The sequence below is a fragment of the Trypanosoma brucei genome, chromosome 7, assembly GCF_000210295.1.
Source record: "Trypanosoma brucei gambiense DAL972 chromosome 7, complete sequence".
Classification (NCBI taxonomy): domain Eukaryota; phylum Euglenozoa; class Kinetoplastea; order Trypanosomatida; family Trypanosomatidae; genus Trypanosoma; species Trypanosoma brucei.
Window position 1 is genome coordinate 1,025,764 of NC_026740.1, and position 17,477 is coordinate 1,043,240.

The following is a 17,477-nucleotide window of genomic DNA, read 5'->3' on the forward strand; positions in this document are numbered from 1 at the left end:
TTTTTTCCTCTCAGCCTAATCGTGTCGTTTTTTTTTTTGCTTTTGATTTCCGCCAACCAGCCACATCAATTTTCTTCCACCTCCTCATCACCGTATTCGGTCCCATTATATTCACACACTTCCAGTTCGTTTTGTTTTAATTAATCTTGTTCATACATAAATATATAAAACACGCGTACTCGCATTTCATATCTACCAATACACCCACGCCAAAGGGCACATAAAAATGTTTTTAATCATAAATATTCGCCCTGTTTTTGTCCAACACATCATTCATTGCATTACGTAATGCCATTAACATTCTTCGCATGTCTCCTTCACAGCATTCTTATTCTCCTTCACTTCCCCTTTTTATTTATTTATTTATTTCCTTCTCAGAAGAACAAACAAAAAAAAACAAAAAAAGATGTTTCATCACTCTTTTTTTTTTTTTTTTTGGTCCTCTTTCATCCTAACCCTCCGTTTTTCCACCCTCTCCCTTTTTAATTTCCGCCACTTTCCTCCTCTTCACTGATTTCTAAATATTAGTCCCATCATTACAGGCGAAATTCAAAAGGAAAAAAAAGCAGCAAAACGCACATTTTTTGTCCATTTTTATCAATCGCCTCCTCATATCATTTCCTCAAATTCTTTACAGCGTTTATGCGTGCAGAATAGATAAAAATGAAGGAATCAAATATTGAAATTGAGGCGAAGTGGCAGAAAAAAAAAAGGAGGAGGAGAGTCGAGGAAAAAAAGAAAGAAAAAACAAAAGAAGACTGAAAAAAAATTTTCTTTTTAAACAAAAACCATGTACAAAAAGGAAAAAAGAAAACAACGCCAATAGCAAGCAAATTAATAATGATAATAAGAACCGCCATTGCTGATATTATTATTATTATAACAGTAATAATAATAATAAGCTGCATAACAATTGAAGATGCGCCTTACAGCCACTCATCTCTTACTTTTCATACACGCCACATTCCTCTTCCACTACTGTGCGGTGGTTTATTCCTCTTGTATTTCTCCTCACATCTTTTATTTATCTTATGTTTTCCTTTTTTTTTTTTTTCGTCCTTGCTTCTCCTCCTTTTTCCCTTGCTTCAAGTCTTTTTTAAAAAAAAAATTATTATTATTGTTATTATTTCCTCTAACGCTTTTTTCTCCTCTTTTCTTGACAAATGCAACAGCGAAAAAGACGACGATCATTACCAGAGCAACAACAATAATAATAATAATAACACCACAAATACACGAAGTGTTTAAATACCAAAATGCAATAAATATTGTTGGGAAGGTCCAGAACCCTTTAACAAAAGAAAACAAAAAATCACCTTTACGTATAAATTTAAACATGCAAATGTACACGTATATAATTGCTTTCTTATTCTTTCTCATTTTATTCATTCACTCTTCCTCCAGTCCCCCTTTCTTCCCCAGCGTTGTGCAACACATTAAACAAAAACAAAAGAAACAAAAAAAAACAAAAAACAAAAATAAAACAGAAATAAAAGTGGCTGTAGAATCAGCTAATGTGAAGTTAAGCAAGCTGTATTATAACGGATACGAAAGCAAGATAAAATAAGACAATCGGAGGGAAAGTGAGGCGAGGACAGAAAAAAAACAAAAACAAAAACAAAAAAGGAAAAGGAAATTAGGGGAGTTGCGCCGAATGTTTTGATTATTCCGTTTTTTTTTTAAACTGAAAAAAATGCTTTGATTCCATTCATTTTCTTTCAGCAACGACCTCCAACTTCCACCATATTCCGGGCGACAGATGAAGTAAAAGAAAAAAAAAAGAAAGATGACAAATAATAAAGAAAAGAGGAAACCAGTGGAAGAGCATAAGAATAATTACAATAAGTGTAGGAAAAAGAAACAAAAACAAAAACAAGAATAGCATCTTTCTTTCTTCCTTCTGTTTGCATTATTGGTGTTGTTCCCATTCGTGTCTCACCAATCGCACATAATTCATTTTATATTACACTATATCATATGTATATATGTATATACACCTATGTACTAAATTTAAATACGAACATGCATTCCTCCACATTTCTTATATTTTTTTAAAAAAAAATTTTTTTACGGGCTCTGCTCATTTATTTCCTTCCTATTGTTCTTCTCGCTCGATTGCATCTTTCAAAAATATAAGGAACGCCGTGCATTTCAACGTCAGCAAAAAAAAAAAATTCTTCTTTTCTTTCTCTTTGGCACCTGAAGACCCACTGAGATAACAAAGGAAAATAACTGCGATGAACCAAACAGATTAATGAAAAGAAAAAAAAAAGGATCAAAAAAAAATGATGATAATGACGGGAATAATGTTACTAATACTAATGATCGTGTCCACGCAAGGAGAAACGAAAAAAAAAAATGGACAAGGGAACGGAAGAAAAGAAAAAGGAAAAGGTCAACGACGAAAAAAAAACTGACAAAAAAGATAATGATGGTAACAAAAAAAAACCGAGGGCACAGTTCACTTCTTCACAAGTAATGTGTACCAGCGCGTGATAATTTGGCGGAGAGGGGGGAGAAAAAAAAAACTGATTTAAAGGGGGGGAAAACAAAAAGCGACAACAAAAGCCACCCAAAACAAAAGCTTGGGGGAAGGGGGATTTGAACAAAACAAGCAAAGCAAAGGGGGAAAGACATAAAATCTGGTAGAATAGAAAGAAAAAAAAAGGAGAAAGGAAGACAAACAGAAGAACGCAGAGCTACGAAAGACAATGAGTCTGCGCACAGACAGAAGACGGCAGCGGGCACATAGTAAATAAACCAATGCAAAAACCCGCTTGTGCCTTTCCCACTGAGAGGGTCACCAGAAACGGCACACGAAAACATACGAAATGAGAGGAAGTACGACAAAAAGAACACATGAAACAAAGAAAAATGCCATAAACATGTGGGGGCCTTCCAGGACGCGGGGAGCAAACAAAGGGGAATACACGAAAGAAAATGGAGGAGAAAAAGGGCAAACGACTCCGGTAATCCAAAATGGTATGGTGTACGCTGCGCGTCACTCCTTTTCTTTTCTTTTCTTTTCTCCACTCCAAACCCTTTTATTTCCATCATTCTCGCATTTACTTCGTCAGTTTCACTCCCCACGCACGGACACAAATATACACGCACACACCTCCCAGTCCTAAGGATAAATTGACGATCATCATCTCACAATCCCTAACAAAGACGACGTTGGTGGTAAAAACAAAAGACGACAGCAACAACAGATACACCAACTCCATTAAACGGTGGTCATCTCCTTTCAAAGACAAGTCTTCCCTACACCATAAGTACTCACAGGTGGACACGAGCAGCCCGCCACTCCTCATTTTGCAACCAATGATGGTTTAGTTGGGGCTCATGAAGTTGGTGGTTCCGATCATCCGAGTCGTCGGGCTACTGAGAGCCGCGCCGCAAAGGCTGCCGGTGGTTGGGTCCGAAGCACCCAGGGGTGTAAAAAAGGACGAAACGCTGCCCTGAAGGATTCCGTCTCGCACCGGATTAAGAGGCATGTATGACTGAAAGCAAAGCGGCTCCATAGTCTTGGACGAAGGATGGTACTGCTCGGGTTGAGTTGTTGAATTCGACTGTTGTACCCGCGGAATAGTCATCGCCGGAACTGGTTGGGTTGTCATGCTTAAGACGCTTAACTCCATGGGGCTGCTGCTTCCACAAGTTTTTATGTTGCCAGTAACGATGCCACCTGTGTCACCCTCACTAAGCACTACCGGCGGCTGTATTGTTGAGAGTGCCGGGGCCCAACTAGCTGGCACCGTTTGCACAAACTGCTGATTGCCTACGGGAGCCGCCATAATGCCGGGCGCTGCTTGTATCATATGCATACGACCTCTGTCCACAAGTGCGAATGTGGCAGGGTGATGCACTGTCGTTTCTTGCGGCCGCGCCATTGCTGTTAGTACGCTGTTTCTTGAGTCGAATGGGTGTACAATGGGGCAGGGGACAAGGCTCGAGGTAGTCAAGGAGATTTGCTCCACAGCACCATCGCCGAAGCACGGCCCGCTCACTTTGGGTGGAGCAGAGCCCGGTGGTGCTCTCGGCCCTGGCTGACGCACGGATGTTGAACCTGCTGCCTGTGAGTACTTCCTGGGCCCAGTGGCTTGCGTGACACGAAGACGCTTATTGTTAATCGAGTATCCATTCATCCGCGACATCGCGTTCATCGCGGACTCTACAAACTTGTAACGAACGAATCCGTATCCTTTAGGGTGATTTCCGTTCTCGCGGTCGCATATGATACGAACAGAAACTAATGGTCCAAAAGGTCTAAACAGCTCCTCAAGGTCTTCCTCCGTCACAGGGGTTGGGATGTAATTAACAATGAGATTGCGCGGATCCTGGTGCGTTTCCATTGTCCTGCTTGTGTGGCGGAGACGAGAACGTGCTTCGATCCGCTATTTCCTCGTTTTGACTGCTGCTGACGCCCTTTTATGGAATTAGTGCGCGCGATGAGTGTCCCACTTCTCTCCACACGGCACAAAAATCCCTTGATGTATAGCAGTTTAAGGGACCCAGAAAGACACTGCAACTGGGCTTGAATGTGCTGATGGACCTTACTTCTTTTCCCTCCTTTCTTCTCTACCGAATGTACAGATACAAATGACGGGAAGTATCCCCTTTCTATCTATGCTAACCGGTAGTTGTATCCCTTCGACAAGTCCCCACCTTTTCTCTCTTTGGTGTTGATTCTCCTCCCTTAGTCGTTGCAAACAACTTTAAGATAAGAAAAACAGTAGACATGATTGAAACGGATTGTTTAGAAAGGTAGCAAAGCGTTGGTGGAGTAGCGAATATCATGAAGGTGCTAATGCAGAAAAGTGCGAGTTTAAGTTTATTTAGTTTCGTGTAAGAAGAAAATGGTGCAGTGACCGCATCCCACAGCCATCTTTGGCAAATGACGACAGCAGGGTAGCAAATGAACGGCTTCGGAGAGGGGGGAAATACAAAAAAAAAAAAAAAGAAGCACTAAGAGAGTAAATTTTTAAAAAATCCCTAACGTAATCTCCTTCCCTCTCGTTCACCTCCAAGAAGAAAAATACAAAAGCTCCTCCCGCTTTCTTGCTGTCGTCGTTGGTTTCATTCCACAAACGACCTCACCGTCACCGAAGTATAATTCTTCTCTGACCTCACACTCCGGTTTTCTGAATCCTTTCTCATCTCTACACCTTCGGTGCTCCGTTTCTACGGTGAAGCCCCACACGAGACGGCACCCATGCCACAGTTTTCACCTACATTAACTTCTGCCACTTTGCTTGTGTGTGCGCTCAAAGGAATTGGTGGTAGACACAACTAAGAATTAGGGATAGGGTGAAGTGACTAAAATCTCTAATAACGTCGAAGATAATAGCACCGTTTTAATATCAGGGTGGGGGCTAGAGGGTGGAGAGTGGAGGGCGGCGGTGGTGGAAACACACGAAGAAGCACGGGAAACGAAAGAAACTGGAGGCATCTCCAAACCCCTCTGCTGCAGCGCACACTCGAAATCGCTCATTGCCAAGTCTTCGGTTGTTCATACATTTATAAAGCACCACTACCATAGGGCCGCCATTTCCCCCCAATTCTCAATGCGCTTATTTGCGTAGGTAGCACACGTGTATATATATTATAACAATGTATACATGTATGTATATGTGCACAAGTCATACAGAGTGATTGCTCACGCGTGCAGCGAAAAGCATCTGCGCGCTCTAAACAACTGCTATTGTACATATGAAGCATCTTGAAAGCTGAAATTTCCCACCCTCTTTACATAAAAGTCAGACCGTACCGAAACTTCATTCGACATCTACGAAAAGAGAGGATATCAGACAGCGTCAACCAGTAATTCCAAATAGAGTGAGCAACTCCTCTCACACCCTATGCACTACTCGGTTTAACATCTTTGTTTGTATTATAAATAAGCGGAACATCCTGAACGTGTCCCATTATTTGATCAGGTGGGAGATTCTGCGGCAGGCGATTTACGAATGGTTGAAGTCTGCTTCCCAACGACCGCGGACGCATCTTGTCGACAGGACGGTTGCAACCAAGGCAGCGGAAGCCCCTAAAACCCATCAGAACATCAGCAACACCGCCGCCGTCGTGCTCCTCACTCAAGATGCGCTGCATGTTGACGAGATCTTCCTTGCCTGCCTTGCCATCCAACATGTCGCGTAGTATATTGAGAGATTTGTCAAGTGTATCAATGAGGCTTGCGTTGGTGGTGTTGAGAACCTGCTCCACCTCACGCATCAACCTCTCCAGTGCGTTCTCAACGTAATCGCGCTCAGCCTTGTTGGCCACAAGCTGCGCATCCGCCTTGCAGCGGTCAATATGCTCCACATATTTACGCAGAGTGTCTAGTTCACCGCTAGTGCCGTCCCTGACAGCCTGTAGCATCTGCATTTGCTCCACTAGGTCCTTCTGTACATTTTGAATTTGTTCCTCCTGCTTCTGAGCTGTGGCAGCGGCTCCCTCGCTGCCACCCTTACTGCTCTCCATTTCCAAAAGCTGTCGCAAACCGCGAACGTCGTCAGCCAAACGCTGAAGCCCGGAGTAATCTGCCTTGCGATCGTCGAGGTTAAGTACGTTGCCTTCAACACTTACCAAACGGTTTTGCAACTGATTTAGACGTTTGGACAGGTCCTTCACACGCTCCTTTACTTCCTCATCCCCCTTAAGGTCGGCTAATACTGGACTTCCATCCCCTGATTCCTGTCCCTGTTTGGACCCCAATTCTTTGTCAGCCTTCATTTGTCCCTCATCACTCACACCTCCCCCAGTCTCCGGAGATGACTCCTGAGCGGCGCCCTTGTCTTGTTTTTTCCTCTCTAACGTAGCGCACAGCCTACCGAGCCCCTTGGCTTCCCCTTGCAACTTACGAATTGCCCCCCACACTTGCTCTAAGTCTCCCTTATCCACTCCTGACTCAAATTCTTTGGACCCTGCTAGCTCCTTTTCAACGCCACTCGCGGGCTCCCCTACCGACTGAGGTGGGATGGGGGACGTCTCCTTCGCCTTGGGCTGGGAGTCAGTGGGAGTGATTTTCAGTAGTTTGTCATTCATGCGCCGGAACGCCGCCTCAAGGTTATTGAGACGAGCTCTCAAATCCCTCACCTCCGTGTTTGCCGGTCTGTTTTGGGTAGAGGAAGATGGTACAACATCACCACCAGAACCGGTGACAATGCCAGTGGGATGGGCCTCAACAGCAGCTTCCGGAGCGGTGTCACCTTCCGCAACACCGCTGTTGCGGAAAGAGCTTTCAGTACCTTCGTGTGGCGTAGTCCTCGCAACATCGTCCGTGGTGTCACCCAAGTATGGCATGCCACCCCCTTCAAGCGCACTAAGGCGTCCCTTAAGTTCCTCCAGCTCTTCTTCCACTCCCTCCAGGCGCGCAGATTGCACGGCATCAAGACCATCACCAGGCCCGACGGTGCGCATCAGGTCAACATCCTTCTGCAGTCCCTTCAACTCACTCAATATCTCCGCTACGACGCGATTGAGGCGACCTATACTCTCTTCATCTTGACGTACGCGCACGAAAAGTGATTCGGGATTGTTGGAATCCTCTGGGGACATCCCCCTCGTGAACGACACACCACTGATTGAGCTCCTTCCCTGACTCATCCGACGGCCTGACACTGGACGTGTCACCCTTCCGGAGGGTTGTGCGAGGCTGGACTCACCCTGCTGCCCCAATTGGTCGGGCACCACATCCTCGGCGCGGTTGTCCGGTTGCATAGACTCCCCAGTTGGATCTTCCTCTTTTGGGGATATCCCATCAAGTTGAAGCTCTTCATTTGCGCGCTGCAGAATAACTTCACCAACCGCCACACCTTCAGTATCTCCTCCCTTTTGTTTCTCCTTCGTCACGAAATCGCCGTCGGTTCCACTGAGAGGTGATTGTTGCGTCGTGGAAACTTTCCTCCTGGCGTGGTAAAGCTGTTCAATGGAGGCGTTATTCATTGGTTTGCAGAAATTTCCCACCATCCTCTTTAGGTATTCGATTTCATCCCAAAGTGGCTGTAGGTTATCGGATTGCCCTCTGTCCTCGTATGGAGGTAACCACTCCGCTGGTGCTTGCTCCAATTTAGAGTCTTCTGCCTCAGTTTCCACCGTCGCCCCTTCGGGTTTTTGTGGTTGCTGCCGGTGGGCTCCCGGTGCCCGGGACAGAATGTTCTGTAACTGCGCCTCACGATCGGCGTCGCGCCTCCGCAACTCGTCCATTTCCATCCGCAGCAGGGTCAGTTCGTTGTCTTGTCTCTCATTTGCAGTTTCTGACTGCTTCAGCCGCTTCATGATATCCTCAAAAAGCAGCTGCAAGGGTTGAAATGACATGGTGTAGCTGATGAGCTTTGACAGGTCAATTTCACAGCCCTCATCGCCAACAACGTACGACATCTTGAACCTCTTCTTTCCAGCTCCCCTTTCCTACTTTTTTGACAGCTCTACTACTGCTCTTCTTTTTTTTTCTGTTTACTCCCTTCGTTTGTTGATCCTATCTATCTATTTTGTTGCGGGACCACACACGACAACAGTAAACTATTACTTTCACACTAGTCACAAACTCTCACACTCTCTCTGCTCTTCTTTCGTCTACCACCTCGTACTTTTCCGCTTTCCCAAGCCTTTTTGCTGCGTATGCAATGGCTTCCACACAGTGTTTCCTCACAACACTCTTACTGCTTACGTACTGGGACCACACCAATCCAAAACAGTAGTAAGCAGCGAAGTATCAGTAAAAAAAAAAAAAGAAAACAGTGGATGAGAACGGAAATGACAAGAAAAATTACCTATTATATGATGCCAATGGAATGTTTGACGGTAGAAAATAAGATAGCATAGCTAGCCATTTACCCATACAGGCACCATGAAACGGTGTCCTCTCAAGAAGGGGCGGGAAAGGGGGGAGTAACAGCACCCAATTCATCTCATGCCCTTCCCTCTCCTTCATCACAATGTGAATGCACCGATTCACATACAAATATCTTCCTGTGCACTTTTCCTTGCGAATTGCTTCGACCATACACTTTTGGTTGAACCCCCTTTTCACTGTTGGCCCCATGGGACGCGCGCCGGTAGCAGTCGCCGCACATCCTCTCGCTCCGCCAACAGGTGTTCTTCCACAAACCGCCGCAAAGCCGGCATTACATTCGGGTTTTCAATCTTGAGTTCCTCACATGTCTCAAGCCACAGGAAGTTAGACGCATTTAGCTTCCCTTTGCTTGGTGTATCGTCAATGAGAACAGTGTTCTGTGGCGTTGCTATTTCTGGAAATCGACGGTACACCTCACGCAGGTCCTTCACCGTGGCGTGTTGGTCATCTCGGCTCGTGGCGCTCACACGTCGGAACTCATCAGCAGTCGTGTGTTCGCGGGACCAGACAAAAGCAAAGTTCACCTTTTGTGCATGTTGACTGAAAACAGCCTCCATCAGGGGAGTGGTATTGCGCGCGGTGGTGGAGCTCCACACGGCAAGGGTGCAGTGCTGCTGTAGGGCGAGGAGTGTCTCCATGGCACTGGGGCGAAGCCACACGCGACTCATCCCAACGGTTATGGCGCCCCCCGGCATGCCTGACGGAACGCGACTGGCATGTATACGCTCCAAAAGCGTTCCGCGCAGTCCAAAAACCAGCAATGGTCTCATCGCAAGGAATACTATACGAACAACTGTGACCTGTATATCGATCGAAACACGCACCGAAATGAGTATGTGTGATGCAAAACGAATTCGTTACTGTGACTCTTGTTGCTGCTGAAATTGTGTGAGGTGTTGGCAGCTACACAGTTGCCTCTCAGTCCGCCCTCCGTGCACACCCACGTAGGCAAAAACGAAAACCTTCGTGCCTCACACGATCTACGCTAATTCTCCGCACGACTAATGGGCGTGGAACAACAACTGACCGGATATATATATGTATATATATATATTGTTTGGAGATACGAAGAAACAACGGACAGCCCCTTTCTTCTTTTATGTCCGCTGAGTTCCGCTAGCACCACCGCCTCAGCTATTCTCCTTCCCCACCCAACACGCCAAGAAACAGAACAAAAGACACGTTACTACTCCCCAGCTTAGCAGAAAGGGGTACGGAGAGAATATGGCTCCCACTTCACACAAACGCTGACACACGTATGCATTCAGATGGGGAAAAGCAGAGAGTGAAAGGGAGTACATAAACCATGCAAATGCACAAACAGAACGAAAACAAGCGAGGGAACAGGCGCAATTACGTGAACCTCCCCTCCCACTTAATGCTGAAAATTGTGAGGTGGTGCAGCAGTCGTTACGTGGTCTTACATGCACTCATACATATGAACAAGCGTGTATTTTCTTACTATGAAAACAAAGCGTGTTACACGTTAGTTTGTGAAGGCATAATTCACACAATCCGTCAGATGTGTTCCATAGTGAACAACCACCGCACGGTCCTCTGTCTACACAGGAATGCGACATCACCGTAACACCCGCAGCTTGCATGCATTAACGAATAAATACAGAAGGAAACTAATAAATCAATTTTATCCCTTCCTCCTCGCCCGTTATACCTTTTCATCCGCTTCTCTTCCCTTCAAAACTTACTGTAAGATCATCTGGTCCCCTCTTTGGACCGTGATACCCCCTCCCACCTCAACCACCACCACCGTTATCTTTACAATTCCCTGCTGTTACTTTTATTATCATTATTATTGCTTCCTTACTGTTATATAGTTGGGAGGGGGAAGGGGAGAATCTTTCTTCGTAGACCGTATCTCGAAACGCTCCTTCACGTGAAACCCGTCGCTTTCCATAGCTACTTTGTGTTTTGTTGTTCTTTACCTGCCACTGTTGCTACCCATTCTTTTCTCCTCCATCCTTTCTTCAATGTTCTCGCTACCATTCATTGTTATTGTTGCCCCAACTGCTATCAACATGACAGGCAATGAAAATACATATGCTTCAAAGTAGGGGGAAATGAAAGAACGAAAGAAGTCGACAAACGCTGTCGCCCGCTCTTTCCTCGGACTATTTTTTTTTTTCACCCTCCGCCACTTCGTATGCACCGCGCACAAACGCAAACACAAGCCGATCCCTCCCCCCCCCCCCCCGTGCGGGAACAAATGAAGAGTGAGAAAAGCGAAATGGGGAGAAAAAAAAAAAAAGAGACGGACAACGCACCGGAACAAGCGAGACGCAAGGAAAAAAAAAACGGAGCGGTGTGGAAGGAAGGAGGGCAGGACACAAGTCGAAAATAGAGAGGAAATTAAACAACAATAAAGAGTGCGGCGCTCCCCACGCAGGCAACGGTCAGGGGGAAAAAATGTTGTCCAGGGCAATCAGAAAAATAAAAGGGCTGTACCCCGTCAGTGATTCATATAGGAAGAAGAGACACATTATCGCCAAAAGATTATGTAGCGCTCGTATGGGTAAACATAGCGCTGAAATGCCTCACGACCAATCTGGAGGTCCGGCATCCCCATCGCAAACATCGCTAAAACACAGCCGCATCCAAAGTAGAAGAACACGCTACTGATTGCGTAAAGCAGGCACCGCTTTTCCATGCGTTGTTTCAGTGTCAGTACTCCGAAGAATATCGCAAACCAAATGCAAAGGGATATGAGTGAAGTTATCCAAGGTATTGCGATGTAGCCCGGCATTGGTTCCTGAAAATAATTCCCCTCAACGGCAAGCTTCCCCGCCAAAACAACTTCGAACAAAAGGTTCACCACACTCACCCACACTGATGGACCAAGTTTGTTAGTTGGGTCAAGTCCGCTGATATAAAAGTAGTACTCGCATACGGCAGGTATCGCCAAGAACAGCCACATAACCAGCCGCAAAACAACAAGATGATGTTTGGGGGGTATATGAAGGATGTGTTTCACGGTAAACGTGTTCAACTCTTGAAGGGTCATCAGGGAAAGTAAAAGAAGAAACTGCACGAAGCGTTTTGGACTAAGAAACACATTCCACTCGTACGGAACCAATGATTGAGGCACGAGCTGCGATATGAAGCGACGCGCCTTCCCGCATTTACTCTTCACATTATCTGATAACACCCAATTATATCTCCGTGCGTGAAATATGCGCAAAGCGAGTATTCCTAATAATGTTCCGCCGCCATTGCATATGAGGACATCCAACAGCAAATGGTCCCACCAGCACTCCTTAAAGTTCGGCAGTGCGTGCTGGAACGTCACCTCGACAATCTCAAACACAACTGAAATGCACGTTGAGGCACGCCAATCCCTCACAATAATCGTCTTCGCGAAATACCCCAGTGTATGGGCAACTATAAAAATGTCAAAAGTCGTGCGGACAAAAAGGAATGGGTCATCTGAAGTGAAAATGCGACAGTCCTCGGCGTATTGCCTCTCCTCCGGTAGTGACTTAAGTGAAGGATCGTGCAGCAATAGAATTGCACGTATTGTGTCCAAACTTTGAAACAGCAGAAAAGATAGCAACGCCAGATACAAGACACCCACGGCCAACACCGCCCGCCAGAAACTCGGATGCGGGCGCAGCAACATCGAATCGGGAAGGTGGGTGGCGCCAAAAGCTATAAAAGATACTCCAGAAGCCGCAAGGCCCAATTTTACACTGCTGACAACATCCATATCTAGGTAGTGGCAGTAACGCACCATGAAAAGGAATACTGCTAACAGAACAATAAGAACCGAAAGCGTACGGGGCGTGTACATCGCGTCTTCTGTACCACCATTAGCGATGCAAGTTTCCTCCGACTGCTGCTTCGGGTTTATCTCTCTGCTGATAGGCAGTGAATTTAATTTCTTCACCTTTTTCAGGCCAGCACTGTGACTGCTCACACTACCTTTTCGACTGTCAATACCCTTACGTGAGGCACCGGTGCCTTTGGGGCTACTGAAGCTACCGGTAGCACCGTTGAGCTTACCGGCCATGCACACTCGAGAGATTCTCGAAGCCCTGTTTGTTCCACGGCAGCACCGCACGCAGTTGTAATGAAAAATATACTTAATACGGGGTTTTCCCGCCCTCAGTGATGGAAAAAAAAAAGGACCAAAAAAGGTAATCAGCGACAAGACAGAGTCAAGACAGGAGAAACGACATTCTTGCTTCTACAACTCACCTAAGTCAGATATCTACTGACATCTCTCGAGTCAATCTACCGGTCATGCCTACGCAGACACAATCCCAGTTCGGCATCTTCATTACCTCCGCAGCCAATAACGAGTAAAGGAAGCTCAATGCCACTAAAGGTAGCACTGAGAAGCTTGAAACCCTTCCGGTGTTGGATTAAGACAAACGGGAAGGTATTTAAAGAGTGTCGTGGCGGTAAGCCCACGTTCGCCGCCTTGAGATGAGGCGGCGAGATCGGCGGCTGTGCCGTGCACAAGGCATCCCGCACAGGTGGCTTGCCAGAGCGGAAACTGCTGCGCCAGCAGCCCCGCAATGATACCAGTCAAAACATCTCCCATGCCTCCAGAGGCCATGCCGCTGTTACCGACGTCGGCAACGGCGCACGCGGGAAACAGCAGTTCTGCCGCCGTCCCCGTTGGCACGGGGACGCGTGCATCTTCCGCACTGCGAAGCACCGTTCCAGGCCCTTTGAGCAAAACGACCCCACCGTACCTAGCCACCAACTCCTCAGCGGCACGATATCGATTTTGCTCCACCTCAGAAACTGTGCAACCAAGAAGTCTGGAGGCCTCAGCAGAGTGCGGCGTTATGACACGGTTATTTAGTCGTACAGACGGTGGTTGTTGTTCCCCATCATTCCTTTTCCTAGAAAACGCTGCTAAAATATTCAACGCGTCCGCATCCCACACCGAGGGAATATTAATGTTCTCCCGGAGATGTATTTCCACTACACGCAGGGCTTCGATTCCCCATGCACCTTGACCAAGGCCAGGCCCTATAGCTACACACGAGGCCCACTGTAGTCCCATCCGCAAACTTTCCTCCGTCAGTGTCTGAGTCATCACCTCTGGGCAGCGGCACATGATTGGCGCGGCATGTTCAGCACGCGTAAGAACTCGAACGAGACCACAGCCAGATCGTAACGCTGCCTCTGCTGCCATCGCAATGGCTCCACCGAAACCAGAGTCACCACCGACAACCAACAACTTGCCATTCATTGCCTTGTTAATACACCTTCGTGGCTCGCTGCGCGATAACAGTGGAAAAAGATGCGAACTTTCAAGTCGCCTGCAAAATACATCACGCTGTTGGTCCGGTAACAACAACCAATCAGCGAGATCTAGGGAATCATAGTGAAGCTTTCCAACATGGTTGCGTGCAGACCCTGTAAGAAGTCCTGGCTTCACAGCAATGAAGGTGACGGTGTGAACCGCACGTATACATGAGCCCTTCACGTCCCCCGTTTCGGCATCTAAGCCCGACGGAATATCAATAGCAAAGCACGGCTTACCAGATTCGTTCACACGATCGATTATCGCTGCGTAATCCCCACGTGGAGCTCCCCCCATCCCCGTACCTAGCAAGCCATCCACAACTACATCCACACCGGAGAGTGAAGCTCCCTCTTCCAACCAGGTGCGCGCATCTTTCATTACGATCTCCACACCTGGTTTTTGACGTTCTTCCTGTAACGCAGCATAGGCGGCTGCTGCCTCGGGAGGAAGCGGTTTGGAACCGGCCACAGTTATAACAGTAACGCATGTGCCTCCTCCCCTGGAGGAGGCTCGTCGGGCAACCTCAAAGCCGTCTCCACCGTTATTCCCGCTTCCGCAGAGCACCAGCCACTTCTTTGCATTTGGAACCTCGGTGCAAACGACCTTGAAAAAAGCTGCAGCAGCCCGTTGCATGAGATCGTATAAGGTTATCCCCTGTACCCGGGCTGCTTCCACTTCCGCTTTTCGAAGCCATGCGGCAGACCAGGCGAGATATAACAGTTTTTGCTGCTCATCCGGGTAACGGGTATACGTGCTAATGGTCCGAATAAAAGAGTTCCTTCTTCTCATTATGAAGCCTATTAAGTCAACACGCTTTTTCTTTCTTTTTTTTTTTTGTTTTAGACGAAGAGCCACTGCACGAAAGGAAGCGTCGGTGACAGCGTTCTAAGGGGTATAGGTAGAGCAACCAGCGACGCTAAAGCTACGCAGAAGTCAGAGAATGGGGCACATGGATTATGTGTGCAAAAGGAAACGTTTGGTGTAATTCCATCACGGAGGAAGGAAGGAAACCTCCGGGTTGTCCCTCATTGATGTGGATCCCAATTTTCGGTGCAGTCTCACATGCACGCGTGCAAGAAGGTAAATGCCTGGCATTCAAATTGCCGCCAAAAAGAACTGACAAAGAAAAACAGCGGCACAGAGGATAAAGATATTGGACTACGACGAAAACACACTCGCCGATTATAAAAAAGAGAAAATGTAGCCCAACTCTTTCAAAAACCGAGTCCCAGCGCTTGCTCCAACCCCAGCTCCTCATCGTCATCTTGTGAAACCTTAGAATGGCCAGTTGAATTATCACGGCGAGCACCACCACCCTCCGCACTGCCTTTTCCCAATTTTGGTCCCGCATGGTCCGCGATAGCAGAGTTTACGGAGTCTTTCGCTACGACCTTCATCGCTGCGGCGTCGTTTTCATCGTCTTCCCCGCGGTGACGCTTGACTCCGGGCGTTTCAGCGCTGGGTGCACCTTCACTTTTGTCTGCAGCTTCCGACGCCCCTGCCGTAGCAGCGGCAGCCCCATTACTACTAGTCGCAGTATCTGCCTCCGATGGTGTACAGGCGCGACCGGAACCGGCATCAGATTCCGTTGTACTCACGGGATCTTTATAGCCAGCGGCTGCTTTTACAAAGGCGGGTATCTTTGTCATGTCCTCGACAGTAATCACAGGCAACCGAGTGACGCCGTCCCTGTACTGCCGCAACTGTCGGACAATGTTGTGGAATGAGCGTATACTGGGAGCAAGGTCAACCTTCATTGATGCCGCTTTCGAGTCAACAGACATCCCAAAATAGTAGTGACGACTAAATGATTTCACCGCAGTGCCAGCAGAGCCCCCGCCTACAGCAGAAGATACCGAGCTACTATTACCATTTGAAGAAGCGCCCGCACGCCCCTGTGCGCCGCCCTCCGGTATTCCGCCGCCTCGAGGCGCCTTCTTCAGCAACCGACTTCGCGCCTCAACTTCCTCCGGTGCTTCGTACCCTTTCGGGTTCAAACGCAGCCGCACATGTGGAAAACTTTCAAGTGACTGCGCTCGCGATTCGGCTGTTCCCGCCCATAAGAATCGTATCTTCGACTCCACGGCATCCACGTAGCCTTGGTACGCTTCCGCATCTGTGCAAGTAACCTGAACGTGCAGGTAATACTTATATTCCCCAAAGAACTTCACAGGCTCAAGAATTTTGCTCCAGATGCCATGTGGACCCAGTTTCATTTTCGTTTCCTCTACGCCCATCCCAATGTAGGATGAACAAATCTCATGGCCGCGAGCAAACTCATCACATAGTTGCCTCAGATTGGTCATCGTCACGTTGTAACAAGCGTTCCCGTATGGCACTGCTGGGGTGAGCACAGGGAAAAGCGCTAATGCGTCGGACTTCGATTCCCGCGGGTCCCAACCGCGACCCAAGTTCGTTTTGACGCGCATCGTCTCGGTTAAATAAATCGCACGATTCTCCCTTCCGCTTCCGTGAGGATTGGGGGAAAACCATGTGTGGTAGATACGGAAGAAGCGCACCACCATGCCAGCAGCGTTTTGGTTTGGGTGACACTGACAAACAAAAGCAACAAGAATAGCCCAACCGATACCACTGGGAAAGCCAAAGGTGTTACTGTAGATGCCACGCGCCTTTCCCCATGCCTTAATAAAACGCAACGCCTGCCGAAATGAAGCTTTGTGCGGAGCAAGGTCCATGATGTTGTGTGCAACGCGGACAGCATTACAGCTGAGCACAGATTGGTCGTCAAGCCCCTGAAGTAAGTCGTCTGTGATAACTTCAGGGACACGATCTTGGCGAATAGAACCGAAGGACAAGTCGATATCGATTCCGTCTGCAACCATGGCGATCAGAGGAACGCGGGCATCACGAATGCAGTGAAGTTCGGTAATGCGAGACTCATGACTCAATCGAGGGGCTAGCGTATTGAAAAAATGCTCACGTGTAATGCGATTGGGGGCTATTAGTACAATATCTATATCGCTACCTGAACCATGAACGTTGTAGCGGTATGAGCCCGTTGCGAAAATGCGGCCCTCCACTTGAGCGGCCGCTTCAGCCGGCATGCGAAACTCTGCAATCATTGTTGACCGAATCCACGCCCGCACAATGCAATTGATGTGTTCAAGAACGGAGCGTCGACGGTTTGCCTCTTCCTCAGGTTCAATTCCCGCTGCGCACCACTCCACAAGCGGTACGTTGTGATCCTCCTCAGCTGGAGACGGCCCGTCGCTGGAAATAATCTTTTTTGCAAGAAACGACTTGTCTGCTCGTGACATGATCAACGAATCACAACGCACAGTTTTGCAATTCAACTGTAGTGACTGAACACCAGCACACTGA

General features: G+C 47.5%; 9 protein-coding genes across 9 annotated transcripts; 2 read left to right on the plus strand and 7 right to left on the minus strand.

Moving 5' to 3' along the window:
- Window positions 1-919: 919 nt before the first annotated feature.
- TbgDal_VII4140 (T. brucei spp.-specific protein) lies at window positions 920-1,567 on the plus strand (the record flags this gene model as incomplete). Its single annotated transcript, XM_011776465.1, has 1 exon — window positions 920-1,567. The coding sequence occupies one exon, from the start codon at window positions 920-922 to the stop codon at window positions 1,565-1,567; it is 648 nt and encodes a 215-aa protein (XP_011774767.1).
- Window positions 1,568-2,469: 902 nt separating this feature from the next.
- TbgDal_VII4150 (hypothetical protein, unlikely) lies at window positions 2,470-2,826 on the minus strand (the record flags this gene model as incomplete). Its single annotated transcript, XM_011776466.1, has 1 exon — window positions 2,470-2,826. The coding sequence occupies one exon, from the start codon at window positions 2,824-2,826 to the stop codon at window positions 2,470-2,472; it is 357 nt and encodes a 118-aa protein (XP_011774768.1).
- A 5-nt stretch (window positions 2,827-2,831) lies between these two features.
- TbgDal_VII4155 (hypothetical protein, unlikely) lies at window positions 2,832-3,131 on the plus strand (the record flags this gene model as incomplete). Its single annotated transcript, XM_011776467.1, has 1 exon — window positions 2,832-3,131. One exon carries the CDS (start codon window positions 2,832-2,834, stop codon window positions 3,129-3,131), a length of 300 nt encoding a protein of 99 aa, XP_011774769.1.
- A 201-nt stretch (window positions 3,132-3,332) lies between these two features.
- TbgDal_VII4160 (RNA-binding protein, putative) lies at window positions 3,333-4,355 on the minus strand (the record flags this gene model as incomplete). Its single annotated transcript, XM_011776468.1, has 1 exon — window positions 3,333-4,355. One exon carries the CDS (start codon window positions 4,353-4,355, stop codon window positions 3,333-3,335), a length of 1,023 nt encoding a protein of 340 aa, XP_011774770.1.
- Window positions 4,356-5,859: 1,504 nt separating this feature from the next.
- TbgDal_VII4170 (hypothetical protein, conserved) lies at window positions 5,860-8,382 on the minus strand (the record flags this gene model as incomplete). Its single annotated transcript, XM_011776469.1, has 1 exon — window positions 5,860-8,382. The coding sequence occupies one exon, from the start codon at window positions 8,380-8,382 to the stop codon at window positions 5,860-5,862; it is 2,523 nt and encodes an 840-aa protein (XP_011774771.1).
- Window positions 8,383-9,030: 648 nt separating this feature from the next.
- Window positions 9,031-9,627, minus strand: TbgDal_VII4180 (hypothetical protein, conserved; the record flags this gene model as incomplete). The annotated part of the gene is made up of 1 exon (XM_011776470.1): window positions 9,031-9,627. One exon carries the CDS (start codon window positions 9,625-9,627, stop codon window positions 9,031-9,033), a length of 597 nt encoding a protein of 198 aa, XP_011774772.1.
- A 1,727-nt stretch (window positions 9,628-11,354) lies between these two features.
- TbgDal_VII4190 (phosphatidyl serine synthase, putative) lies at window positions 11,355-12,881 on the minus strand (the record flags this gene model as incomplete). The annotated part of the gene is made up of 1 exon (XM_011776471.1): window positions 11,355-12,881. One exon carries the CDS (start codon window positions 12,879-12,881, stop codon window positions 11,355-11,357), a length of 1,527 nt encoding a protein of 508 aa, XP_011774773.1.
- Window positions 12,882-13,193: 312 nt separating this feature from the next.
- TbgDal_VII4200 (hypothetical protein, conserved) lies at window positions 13,194-14,924 on the minus strand (the record flags this gene model as incomplete). The annotated part of the gene is made up of 1 exon (XM_011776472.1): window positions 13,194-14,924. One exon carries the CDS (start codon window positions 14,922-14,924, stop codon window positions 13,194-13,196), a length of 1,731 nt encoding a protein of 576 aa, XP_011774774.1.
- A 425-nt stretch (window positions 14,925-15,349) lies between these two features.
- On the minus strand, window positions 15,350-17,413 carry TbgDal_VII4210 (poly(A) polymerase, putative; the record flags this gene model as incomplete). Its single annotated transcript, XM_011776473.1, has 1 exon — window positions 15,350-17,413. The coding sequence occupies one exon, from the start codon at window positions 17,411-17,413 to the stop codon at window positions 15,350-15,352; it is 2,064 nt and encodes a 687-aa protein (XP_011774775.1).
- Window positions 17,414-17,477: the final 64 nt, after the last annotated feature.